We start from the raw sequence: 13,919 nt of genomic DNA on the forward strand, positions 1-13,919 counted from the left end.
CTTCCTTAGGATTCTCCCTTGCCTCCACGAGTTAGCTCTGAGGGGTAAAGAACTATTTTAAGGTCTGTGGAACTAACTATATCTGTGGTTCAGGAAAAGCCGTGCTGGTGGTTCGTAAAAACAATATAACATTGAAGGGATTCCCTGTGAAACCTCTGTTTGGGAGGAAGGGGCATGACTCCACACAGAATCAACTCCGTCTTCTCTCCCAACTCTAATAATATCGACTAAAAAAAAAATTGTGTTTATTTCCAATACCATAACTATATGCTTATTTTAGCTTGTTATGAACTCACATTTGACTAGATGAGAAAAATACTAAAAAGATATCCTCTTTGAAATCTAAATCATTAGATTTAGGAGTAAAAATGTATAGAATGGCTTAAGAACTAAAGTCCCATTGAACTTATTATGTAATAGTTGGCTCCTGGCAGATTAAAAATGACCAAATGTCAAAGCTTTGGCTTAGCAGTTAGGAATTTAAGTCCCACGATACAATACGGAGAGTTCTTACCCCAGGGCCACCACAGAACCAACGTCTATACATTCAGCAGAGGTTTACCAGCTCAGTGGTATTTTCAAAACTTAATGTCATTTGGGCAACTCATATGAAGATTTATTTTTTTTCTGGCACAGGGTCTCACTGTGTAAACACTGCTGACCTAAAACTCACTATGTAGACCATGCTGGTCTGAAACCACAAAGATCTACCTACTCTGCCTCCCAAATGCTGGGATTAAGAACACCTTGCCTAGCCATGTGAAGATGTTTAAGGAAGGAAAACTACATAGCAGACATGTAAATGACCTTAATCATACTAGAATTGCTTTATCATGATAAGAAATGACACCATCTTCCAGAGAAGACAAAAGTCACCCATTTTTCAAAGGCTAACTCCCTCCTCATCTTTAACATCCTACCTGGGGAAATGCTATTAAACTTGGAACAATTTCTCTAGCTGAAGTAGAAAGAAAAGGTATTTTCTGTAACAACACTGCCATTAATGCACCACTATATAAATGTTAAGAATGGTCAGAAATATTTACACCAAATAGACTATAGCCATGTAGAGGACTTTCCCCCAACACCTCTTCTCCTGTAACTAACACGCAGGTTCAAACAATAAACCTTAGAAAATGAATATCTCTGAAATATATGGAAAAGATTATTGAGAAAGTAAGAGAGGGAAACGAGCTCTCGGGTTCAGATAACTGAAGCAGTTGTAGTCTGTGCACTCAGTTTCAGTAATGTGAGTTCCCAACCATCGGCCACCGCTTTCCTGCATTCTACCTCACAAACTCTCGTCCTGCATTAGAATTTTGAAATCTACCTTTCTTGCCTACTATTTCCACTCTTTTTGAAGTCGGCACTTTTCCTTTAGCCGCCTAAATGCAGAACCGCAACGAAGCTGCTCCTGTTGTTCACAGCTGATTCTTTCGTCACGTGGTTTGTATCCCGTTTCCTGAGCCATAAGAAGGAAGTGAGCCTCACACAGAAAAAGCCCGTTCACTTTGACGTGGAACGCAACCAGCTGTGACACCGTCCTTCCCGGGGAAGCAAGCACTAGCAGCTTCCAGAACTTTGCCCCCACTCAGCTTTCCTCTTCAGCAGACCTGAGCAAATGTGGCCTCCAAGGAATTATGCTATTTCTCCCCACTAAACGGTGTTTGAGGAACTCAAAATGTTACCAAGAGAGGCATGATTACCAGATGGTACCCTTGCTCTCTCCTCAAACGGTAAAGTGGGAACCCACATTTAAACCTCAGCACACAGGACTGAGTGCGAATCAGATACCCAGCAAAAGCTGGCTCGATCCTTCCCAGAATGCACTTGTCTGTCCTACCGCGCTGTGGGTAATTTGTGGTGGCTGCAAAACTCTCTGGGCTCAGGGAACAGAGCGGATATCAACACTCCCTCTTCCAACCACGTTTCGATAAACTGCACTCCTTTTAATTTATCATTTCTGTGTTTCCCTGTCAAATTCTCGCCCTTGGTTTCTTCTGGAGGGAAAGATTGGCATGTCTGGGTATCCTCCGCTATACTCCACTGCCTTCCCTCTCTGGATTTTGAAGAACAATCAGTTGGCCACAATTTAGAAGGGGTGCAGCCCTCCAGAATTTAAAACCATTCATAATGAAAAACGGCTTAAAAATCAATGTGTCCCGTTAGAGTTTGCAAGCTGAACGTATTCCTAGACGTCTGCAGTCAAAGCGGCCATTAGCAGTTAGTGTTTGACCACAGCCGAGGGAAAGAGGACAGCAGAGTAAGAGGCCATCCCTTTGCCACCATGGGTTTGTCACACACTTTCTCCGTGCTTTTAGAGTACAAGTGAAATTTAATCTTCAAAATGAAAAAATAGACACATTTCTAATACCAAAATATAAGATTAAAATACTTAAAAATAAAATGTTAGCAGGAAGTAGGGCTTTTTTTTTTTACATCAGAAAAGAAACATTTAGACTCGCTTTTCTTATATAATTCCTCCTAACTCACTAATATTTACAATTTCCAGAGTAGTTTTTCTGAGACACTGAAAGAGACAGAAAGGATCATGCTGGAGACACAAGGTCAGACCTGACCGTGGACACCGATCGCAGCCCTTGTCTACCGCAAACCTGTCCACTGGCTCCAGGGAGCAGCCCTGCATTCCGAGGCTTGAGATTTTTTTCATTCTATTGTCCTCTTATTGGGTGTTAAATTCTTTCCAGGAATACTCTACTTGTAAAAAGTGTTTTATTCTAGCTACAAAACATTTAATTTCAGAAAAACCACATCTTTATATCCTTGTGTGAAAGGCTCCCAAAGCCATCAAGATACGGAAATGCTGGATTTTTCAAAACATAAATCTAATCCTATGCCCTTCCAGCGGTCAGAACACCTAATAGAATGGCGTTATATCCTCAGATTTGTTTGCCATGAGATGAAAGGCCGGGAGGCAGATAGTGATTAATAATCATTCCTGAGCTTCTAAAGGAAATGGAGAGTGAATGACTACGCCTAAAACAAAGACTTCTCCACGAGCGTCCTTTCTGCTCCCCTGATGTCTTTCCTTCCATCTATCTCTCAAGCAGACGAAAGTGGGGGATCTTCTAAGCCACCGAAAAGTGAGATCTGATGGAGTCTTCGCGTAACTCTCGATGTTTCCCGATGTTCCTCTCTTCTTGCTGATTTCGCCTCTCAATGGTTATTCTGTATTTCTTCCTATGTAAAAGCAGAATAAATGCAACAATAAAACCTCACTTGACGGCAAAATACTACAGTTCCTCTTACAAAGAATGCCTTCCAGGGACATCTGGGTTAGGTCTGATAAATTAGAAGTGACACAATATGAAACCCTGGTCAGAGATTAAAGCAGTGTGCCCCGAGGCGTTGTGTCCTTATTCAAGGAGGAAAATTGGCAAGCTTTCCGATGTACTGTAGAACAAGCCTTCCCCTTCTTCCCTGGGACCGTGTGGGTTCAGTCGGTTCTCTTCTGCCCCAGAAGCTCTGCTTGACTCCCAGGATATGCCCCCAGATAAAGATCAGATTAAGTGTACTGTGACCAAAGGGACAGGGACACAATTGTTCCCACAGAGAGCTACACACACCCAGATTTACATCTCCATGTGAAAATGAAGAAACCTTAGAAATAAGCCCTGAATTCAGCCTTTGAAGATTACTAAAGAATGGACCACCACGGCAACAAACGACCAAAACCTTGAGCACATGTACATAGCACCAGCTTATGAGCCTGGAGGTTGAGCCATAGCAACAGCTAAGCACGTGACTTCTCCAAACACAGAACACATTCGGCAGCCTGAATGGGAGGTCACTGGGCGCTCCCTCCAGCCCTTCAAGGTGAACATGGCCACTTATTTCTGAATTGAAGGAAGTGTGAGGATAGGTTCATTCTTTGTCCAGATTTCCTCTTCGTGTTTACATTTGGTAGGTAGAAGGGATTCTCATGAATGGATCTGTGGTCCAGAGATCCCAGCAACTCTCTGGCCCGTGGTGGCCAGAGTACAGTAGAAATCCATAATCCAAGATGACCACCAGACCCAAGATCTCACCAAAGAATGGCTTTGATATTTTAGCCACCATCCTTCTCTCAGAGAAGGGTGTGGGCAAATCACAGGGAGTATTACGCAAAGACAGGAGGCAAAGGCCAAACACGTAGAGTGAATTTTAGCATCTTGAATGGTCCCTACCTGAAAAAGTAGAAGGCCATTAGCAAACCAGCACCAAGTAGGGCCCCCACCACAATTCCTGTCACTGCTGATTCTTCTAGGCCACCTGCTTGAAAAAGAGACATCACTGGTCAGAGCTCATTTGGGAAAATAAGTAGAAATACCTTGGTTTGTGTTCATCTCCCAGTTGAAACATTTTTTTCCTCTGTGAAATACATATATATATATGTATGTATATATATACATATATATATGCATGCTTTTCAAAAAGCACTAGACAAATGCATTGTCATGTGACAGTGAAAAGAACAGCAGCAAAAACAAGCTTTAAGTTGAGACTGGGACAAATGGCTTCATCCTGGCATTTGGGAAGATGAGCAGGAGGATCACAAGTTTGAGGCAGCCTGAACTACACGGCAAGATCTATAACAGGAAAGGAAGAGGAAGAAAAAGAAGAAGAGGGAGGAAAGGAAGGTTAGAAAGAATCACAGACAAAGAAAGAAGCACAGATTCGAGCAGGATTTGATGAGGCTGGAAGCTGGAGATTTCAGACACATCCACACTCTGCTTGAGCTGAAAGTCAAGGAAAGCAGCGTGGACGGACAAAGGCACTGCCCCAGCTCTTCTGTTTCTCACGGGGGATGGTGACACTCCTAAGTGCTAGAAGGTCTGGGGAATTGTACTGGGTCAGTATTCTGTTTTTAGATGTTCTCTCACCAAAGCCAGAGTCCCATCTCCAAATGGCCTACATAGCTTTGTGAAAAAGCAAACCGTTTGGATCACTCCATTAAGGACTCAGTTCTAGAAAAATCAGCCTCTCCTGTCCTTGCAGAGTTTAGAGTAAGCCTGCAGGTCACGGCCTCATGGGCTCCTCAGACCAAAGCTAGGTATATTTTACTTTACATGTGGGGAAAGGGAGGCTTGGTGAGTTGAAGGAACTCTCCTAGCCCAAAAAGGCAAGAAGCAAAGTAAAACTTTGGATCCATGCCCAGAGGCTATGTGGTCAATACACTTCTCCATTAATTCTTTCTCATAGCTAGTGTATAGTATAAATTCCTCAACATTAAAAGATGGTCCTGAGACACAATGACCATATATAGTCACCTAGAATCACCAACTGGCCTGCAAGATTGATACCACTTGTTCTTCCTCTTCAGAAGCCCCTCAGAGACAATCACTTAAAAAAAATGTTCCTGTCTCTGAGGAAGATACACCTGCTTCTCTTTCTCCATCCAGAAATGGGCTATAAATAATATGTTCAAGGCTTATTTGCCACTTTGTAAGTTGCCAGGTATTTAAGAACATTATCTGTCCCATCTTGAAGATCTGGAGGTCAACTGTAAACTTTAAAACCAATAATGAGATTTGTTACAGTAGATGAATAAGAGACAGTTAATAATATTATTTTTTCCTCAAAGTAGAAACCTCTAATAACTAAGAGATTGTAGAAAGAGATATAAATCCAGATAGAATACGCTATCATCTGGAAGAAAAGAATAAAGGGAAGATGGACACTTCTGGTAAGGGAGGAGGGATGGCTATTTTTGAGTCATTCCCACGGGTTTAAAGACATCAGAAAAAGACATGGGAGCTTTCTGAACATGAGTCCTTGAGAGCAACATGTGCTGGCCCCATGTGACTGGAGAAGAGGAGGAAAAGTGAATTAAGTCTCTGAACTTACATGATTTGCAAGGGGAGCTATTGGTATGCTCCACAATTCTGGTTTCATCTATTCTCAGTTTCAAAGGGCCCCAGGGGTACTTGACATTGGATCGCATTTTGAACCGGCCTTCTTTTCCAAAGTAATCACCAATAACCTACAGAGAGGCAAAAGTCAGACATGAAAAGGGAAAAGCCAAAGTTACCTGTTCCCTGCAAGCAGAGGCTGCTCGTTTGTTTTCTGGCTGCTCAGGCCTGGAAAATTATATTAATTACAGCTCTCTGGCCAATGGCTCAAGCATATTTCTAGCTAGCTCCTAAATCTTAAATTAACCCATTGTGTATGGCCACAGTGCTGTGGCTTACCAGGTAGAGTTCCAGGTGTCTGTCTCCTTTGGCAGCTACACGGCATCTCTCTGACTCCACCTACTCTCTCTATATATCCCTTCCAGCCTGGCTATATTCTTCCCTGCCATAGGCCAAAGCAGCTTTATTCATTCCACATCAGTTCCCAAAGGAGGCAAAAGGCTCGTAGTCTTGCATGAGCTCCCCAAAACACAGCCTGATCTACACAGGCTACCTCTACACATCATCACCTGCAGGAAGTGACAGCAAGAGCTTCAGAAAAGCATGAGAAACGGGAGGGGTCAGGGGCTCTCCTGCTGTGCACACGGACTATCACAGTGGCTCCTCATGGCAGCAAAGGAATCAGGGTCACATAGACTTGAAAAGGTATGGACACGACAGAGACAGTGCCTGGTGAGGCCTGTCTACACTGGAGGCTGCACCCTACCAATGCTGTCCCTGCAGGTATCCAGCAGCAGCAGCTACTGCATAATGGGAAGGGTGGATTCTTTTCACTTCCCTATGAAACAATAGTCTACAGATTCACACCTTTTCCCTGGCTCGTTCCACAGGGCCCCTATCTGGGCTTCAGCCACTAAGGAGTCCACACTGTCAGTCACATGTGAGGCCTTTTCCCTTGGGGATATGCGACAGAAACCAATGTCACTGCATACCTGCTCAGGTTAAGCACGTGACAGATACACAGCCCCCCTCACCCTTCAGTCAGATCGACATACAATTATAAGACTAAAGAATATAATTTAGAGTGATAGAAAGAGGGCTTCAGAGGTAAAGGCCCTTGCCAACAAGCCTTAAGACCTAAATTGGATACCCAGGGCCCACATGTTGGAATGAAATAACCAATACACATTGTCCTCTGACCTACACATATACAATAGATAGATGATAAATAGATAGATAGATGATAGATAGAGAGATAGATAGATAGATAGATAGATAGATAGATAGATAGATAGATAGATAGATAGATAGATAATGACAGACAGATAGATGTAATTTAAAAAATTGTATCTTTGAAGAACTTTTTGGTTGACCTTTTGGCCAGTGCTATGTCCTTAGGGGTCACATTCATCTCTGATGAACTCACTTCCTATGCTCTCCAATTATCAGACTGAACTCTGTTTTAGCTGTCACCTTAGACCCCTGGATGATATAGTTGCAGGGTCACACTCCAGTTAAATGACTATTAGATCAGTCACATGAGCCAATCTGGCAGTGCCTTCTCACACAGCTCCTAGGGGTTCTCCACTTTTGCCTGGGCACAAACTTGTGCCTCCTGGGTGGCCTGTGATATTTCTCATCCCTCCTCACTGAGTGACAGCAGCCTCTCACAGGCTATATCAGCTCAGGGTCAAAACCAGTTCTAGGTCCTCATGAAATACGACAGTGCCTGGTATGTGTCGAGTCTATCCCAAGTGCTTTGCATGTGCAGCCTCACAAAGAGATGGGATGAACCATCACTCCCCAACTCTCCAGAGGAGGAAGTCAGACTGCAGACAAGCTCTAGATCTGGGGCGATATAAAAATCATTTGGTGAACACAGCCAGAGGGCTCCTGCTCCCTCACGTCCCATACAAAGGCTAGGTGTACCTCCACAGAGAGGAGAGGTATCATATGCCAGCGCCCACGAAAGCAACAGGAGTGATGCTGATCTTCAGAGTGGGAGAGCTGTATCTGCTCCTCAGCAGCTGCAGCACTCAGGGGAGTGGCCCATGCATCTTGCCTGGGCAGCACAGTAGAGCACTGTGGTGTAGGTGTGGGTAAGCCTACTGGTCTACCCTGAGAGCATGAAAGCAGGAGAACAGGCCCCACCCCTTGTTCATTGCCGCATAGGGTGAACTAGATAGAGCAAGTCTGAGAGCTAACCCTGGTGATGGAATGGGAGGGGGAGTTGGCGGGCTGAACAAACCTGCAAGCATCCAAGCCCAGAACCAGAGCTATGAGTTGACCAACCCCAACAACCACCCCATCTATGATCTGCTGGAGCACATGAAGGGCCACATCCTGCAGATTCAAAGCTGCAGGACCTCCGTGACACAGGGCAGCAACAGGATAGCCAATAGGAGCCCCAGTGAGGTCCCAGCAATGACCAGAGACCTCAAACCGGACCAATGGCTCTTTTCAATGAACACTTGCTAGTAAAGATATATGGACAAAGGATTTACTGTGTGACTCACTGTGCCACACTGCAGCTCCCATGACAAGATTGTTCTCTCTCTCTCTCTCTCTCTCTCTCTCTCTCTCTCTCTCTCTCTCTTTCTCTCTCTCTCTCTCTTAAACTTTATTATGTTTCATTTTATTTTATTGGGGGGAGTAAAAGGGCAGAGGGTAGATAGAAAGGGAAAAGGAGATGAATGAAATTGAGATGCATGATGTGAAAAACACAAAGGATAAATAAAAAGTTTTTTTTTAAAAAAAAAAAGTGATGGCCTTGACCTTGCAAGGAAACAGGGCAATCATCATCAGTTGAAAAACTATTTTTCAGTAGAACATGTGTTACTTTTCTAGGTTTCACCTCATATGGTTCTAATGATGTCATGAGGCCAGCAAGGAAAATATTAGAATTCACACGGCGGCGTGTTCTGCCTTCCACCTCAGCGAACAGTGAGCTTTGCCTACCCAGAAGGCTCATGTGTGTTTGAAGGGTGCACTGGACACCAGGACAAATACACCCTCAGAGTCCCCACTTGCCAGAGCGACCAATGTGGAAGTGTCCTTTCCTCACCTCTTGGGTGCCGGCTTCAATGTCCGTCATGGCAACCACGGAGAAGTCCCCATACCGGTCCCCATTGGCATCTATGGACACCTGCCCAGCGATACCTGCAGGAGGGGCAAAGACTCTGCATTAGTAACTTACGGTACCTCTGCCTGCCAAGAAAATGAATTGATGGGATTTTTTAAAACAAATTCATGCCACAGGGAATCACATCAGACTGGAAGCATTTTTGTTGGCATTTGGAAAGACATTGTAATTTCATCTGTGTCTGCATTCCTAAATTCTTAACATTTCTCCATTTAAAAAAGAAAAAGAAATGATCTTTGGGGAATACTTCTGAAAAAAAAAAAAAAGAACAGAAGAAGGCTAATGCTGAAGGCAGTGTGCTTACTCTAGAGTTTCGATTTTTTATTTTCTAAAAAGTAGCAAAAAAGGTAAAGATGTCTTATCACACATAGGTTTGGGTCCTCATTGGACAACTCTCATAAGGAAAATCACTCCGACCCAGGATTCAGAAGTATGCTTCATACAGGCTGCAAGAGCACTGGGGGTCTGGTTGCTGGGTCCCTGGGGCCAGTGTCTAAAGAGCAAGTCTTCATTGCCCAATGTGTGTTCATTCATTGCTCAATGTGTCTTCATTCATTGCTTATGCAAACACTATCTGGAAGATTCCTGGGTGCTGAGTTAGCACTGCAGGGAAGGCTGAGTTAGAGCAGCTCAGGAGGGGCCTGGACTCAAGGAGGGGCCTGCAAGGTGGAGTCAGCTTTTCCTAGTAGAATCAGACATACAGGTTGGGGCCAGAGAAGTAGGTGAGCGTGCTTGACACCAAGCTGAACATAGGTCATGTAGGTTTGAACTCTGGGATCCACACAGTAGAAGGAGCAAACTGATTCCCAGAAGTTATCCTCCGACTAACACACACACACACACACACACACACACACATGCACGCAAGCACACATGCACTAAATAAATAAATAAATAAATGTAATTTTAAAGTGTGATTTTGGGTTGTTTTTCTTTTCTTTTTTTTTTATTGAAGAATACTGAATTGCCATTTTGTCTTTTCCCACCTCTGCCACCGTGGCCAAGGCATTGGTCCCCTGAATCTCAGCCTCTACAACCAGCGTAAACAAGCATAAGATCACATTCCTACCAAGAAGCGGCAGAGCTGACATAAAACACGTGGGGCATCACCAACAGATGTTTAAGCAACACCAGCTGTTTTCCCCTATCTGTCGCTACTGCTGTTATTATTCCTACAGGTTGAGTAGCCCTTAGCCAAAGGATGTAGGGCCAGATGTGTTTCAGATTTCAGGTGTTTTCAAATTTCTGAATATCTGCATACACATAATGAGACACCTTAGGGATAGGATGAAAGTCTAAGCACAAGATTTTTTACATTTCTATACATACTTACACACATAGCCAGAAGGTAATCTTAATACAGTATTTTCTGTAATTTTTTGCATGAGATAAACATCCATTATGGGGAAGTTTCCATCTGTGGTGTCATTTTGACATGTAAAATGTTCCAATGTGGGGGCATTTTGAGCTTGAGATCTGGGGCTGGAGGATGCTATTATAAAGTTCTCCTTATCATTACTGTGCCTGTAGTATCATAGAGAGTACTTGACCACGATCTACCATTCAAAGCACGACTCAGCACAAGTTAAAATGCAGCCAAAAAGTAAGAAAAAGCAGGGATTATGGGATTATAAAATCCCATACACAGGAGGAAATCTGTGATTCAAAACACAATCAAGAGTGTAAGTTACTGACCTGGTTTAATTTACAAAGACCCTAAGGCCAGAAAGAACCAGAGAACCGTGAAGTTTCCGATGAAGTATTTATGAACAGAGCCAGTGAGATGGGAGGCTGGAACAGAGAGCCAAGGCACAGAGGACCCAGCCACTTTGACAAGCAGTGATGGGTGCTCCCAGCAGCTAATCCCCAAAGGCCACCAGAGAACAGAGGCTGGTGCTGAACAGCCTGTATTTGCATCTTGGTTCACTAAGTAGCAGGATGTGTGCACCAGCCCTGTTCTAATCAGCACAAGCCATTCGTTTCCTTCATGGGAGAATTCTGTGCTGTTCTTCCTTGGTGCTGCTGTCCGTTTGCTTCTCCCCAGATGGAGTGACCGCCTCAGGGAAATGTCCACTGAGGAGCATCCCAAGGGAAAGTTCCATCCTCTCGTGTGGTTTGGAGAGGGCAGGCATTTGGATTTACTGTCCTTTGGGCTGTGGTTTGAAGGCCCACTGATTTTTCCAGACTTTGGGTTACTTTGCTGGAAACAGAATGGAGTTACCATTCATCTTGGGGTTTGTTTGTTTGTTTGTCTTCTTAATACAGGCAGGTTACAAAGGATGCACCTATCATGAACTTGTGCATCCTTGAGAGGCTATAAAACTTTAAATTATATACATATAGTATGTATATATGTGTAAATGTGCATATACATATATGTGTATATATACATATACATGTGTGTGTACATATACATATTCATTCTCCAAACACTGTGGCTATCTGAGGTCACTTGTCAATCTGTCCAGCGGCGTTAGGGAAGTGTGCCCTGAGTGATTTACATTGTATTGTATCTGATGCAGTGGTCCTGGGAATCCTGCACCTCATTACACCTTTAAGTGATTGCAATTCTGCCAAGAAGTGGGGTGAGAACTCTCGGGGTGGCTGCTTTGCAAAGTGAGACTTCGCCTGAGAGTATCGAGCAGAAGGTGAACTTGTTAGGGTGACAGCAGAATTTTCCTGTGTATCAGCAATGAGTCCTTCTAACCCGGTTTCTATTTGCCCAGGCCTGAGCCACACACAGTCCTGTTTACCTTGCCCCTCTAACCTCTCAAACAGAGGAAACACGGCCTCTCCTTGGACCGTTTATTGGAAGTCTTGAGAGTTGATCATAGGTTTCACGGCAGTAAAATCCAATTTTGTCAAATAACATCCAGGGTATTTTTTTTCTCCTGACAACTTAATGGTCACTTACAGCAACCACTAAAATTAAAATTGTTTTTAATGTGAGGGAGATTTGAGTTTTTCTTCAGCTCTTTGAGGGGCTGCCTTCAAACGGACTGCTGCTTAGGAAATAACATGGGCTCTCTGAACCATTCAAACTCACCTGGGCATCGGTCTTTACATTTCAGACACACAAGATCCTAATTTTAGACTCAACTATACTATTCTTTATACTCTTGGTACATACTGACCGCGTAGACCTGACCCTAAAATGGAACCATGAAGATGGCGTCTGAGAATAGTTAGTGCCTGTCTCAGCTCTAAATCAAGCTGTGTCCCAGCCATTGTGGACACCTGCCCTTCGCTCGCCAACCTCTCTCAGAGGTGCCTTTGAGCATCCCCAACTCTGGCTCCTGTCCCGCTGTCAGAAGACCAAGAACAAATGACCACACCGCGCGGTGAGTAATAGCTAAGAAAGGGATGTGCCTGACCAAGGTTGTGTCCCCACACACCAGTTTCTCGGTGCATTGTGCACAGATTCTGGGAAATTTGACTTTGTCCTAATATGCCCCCTGAATTACCCTATTCGATTCCTGCCCCTTAGCTGAAGCAGGAAGAGCCAAAACAAGTTCATCCAGGGAGCTTGTTTACCCCCAAACAACTACTTGTCTAAAATGGAAGCTGTCGCTTTTGTCTAAGGTAAAACATGGTGTTCACTGAAACCACCGTAGAGAAAAGAAGCTTACCTGGGCTGCCATATCTACTACCCAGACGACCCTAGCTGGAGCACCACTCCTCCCTTCTGTCCTTCCCTTTTAATATCTGAGGACAAGCTGAGGCCATGAAACGTAGAGGGAACCATCCCATACTCCTCTCTCGAAGCTTGACTCGGCTTTGCTCTTGGCATTGAGAAGTCTCACTCATGTAAACACAAGTACAAGCTTACTCCAATCCGCAGAAGAGCTCACAGGACAAGTTGGCACAATGAAGAACTGGAAAGGCCCTTTTCAGTTAGCTTACCCAGTCTCCTTACAGAGCAAATTGGGTACTAAAGGTTGCGGGCTCCTGCTTCCCGCATCCCCAGTCTGCACGCTGTGTTAATGGTTCTCAGAAGATGCTCGCCAGCACGCTACAGGTTATGTGCTACAGAGCAGCCGTAAGGCACACCGTCTCCATGGAAACTATGTCAGCAGTTTCCAGGCCCATGGGTCTGGTCCCACTGCATCTTGAGCTTTGGGTCCTATCCCACTGCCCCTTATATTCAGTCGTCAGCCACATAGACCCCCCCCCAACTCCTCAGGGAACAATCTCCTACTGCATACACCCAGACTTCACTGCAGTGGCTGCCTTCTCTGTGGTATAGTCGCCCATATACAATGTCTTCTGTCGCCGTCAGGTCCCAGTCAGCTGCCATGTCCAGAGGCCTTTTCTTGACTGCTCTAACCCAGCAGTTCTATCTCACCGCTTTCTATCTTTTTTATTCCTACCCTGTTTTATTTGACACCTCCTGGCGTGGGAGAGGGATGTTTATTGCCTACACACATCTGCACATTAGAGAAACTGATTACGGACAGCATATTTTGTTCTTGGCTTCATCCTCGGCTCCTTGGACAGTACCTGGTCTATCACGGAAGCCTGGTGCATGCACTGGATGAGTGAACAGAAGAGCTCATGCCTGCTCTAGGAACCAGCCATGCCAGCTTGGCGTGCTGGTGAGGAAGCCACGGTTCTTACATAGATATATACACATATGCATATAATTAATAATTGGTGGAAAATAAAAGAGGCTATGAATATGAAGGAGAGAAGAAAGAAGAATATATGAGGGTTTGAAGGAAAGGAAGAAAGAAAAAGGAGAAATGGAATTAAATTCCCAAAAAAATTTTAAAAGAAACCATTTTGGTGGTAAATGAACCAGCATAACCTATCAAAAGAAAAAAGACTGGTGATAAGCTGGGCGATGGTGGCGCACGCCTTTAATCCCAGCACTCGGGAGGCAGAGGCAGGTGGATCTCTGTGAGTTCGAGCCCAGCCTGGTCTAC

The 13,919-nt window shown here is 44.3% G+C and overlaps 1 protein-coding gene across 3 annotated transcripts in view; it reads right to left on the minus strand.

The window, feature by feature from the left end:
* Positions 1–2,418: 2,418 nt before the first annotated feature.
* The window catches only part of Npr3 (natriuretic peptide receptor 3), a 52,046-nt gene continuing 40,545 nt past the window's right edge, over positions 2,419–13,919 (minus strand). For 2 of the 3 annotated variants that reach the window (XM_005356636.3, XM_026783772.1), the window contains exons 5-8: positions 8,917–9,011; positions 5,848–5,983; positions 4,188–4,275; positions 2,419–3,201 (exon numbers count right to left, since the gene is read on the minus strand). In XM_005356636.3, the coding sequence (XP_005356693.1) occupies positions 3,090–3,201; positions 4,188–4,275; positions 5,848–5,983; positions 8,917–9,011 (431 nt within the window). In that variant the 3' untranslated portion in view covers positions 2,419–3,089. The remainder of the gene's footprint in view (positions 3,202–4,187; positions 4,276–5,847; positions 5,984–8,916; positions 9,012–13,919) is intronic. The other variant, XM_005356637.3, reaches the window with a different exon arrangement.

The sequence above is a fragment of the Microtus ochrogaster genome, chromosome 19 (genome assembly GCF_000317375.1).
Source record: "Microtus ochrogaster isolate Prairie Vole_2 chromosome 19, MicOch1.0, whole genome shotgun sequence".
Lineage (NCBI taxonomy): Eukaryota > Metazoa > Chordata > Mammalia > Rodentia > Cricetidae > Microtus > Microtus ochrogaster.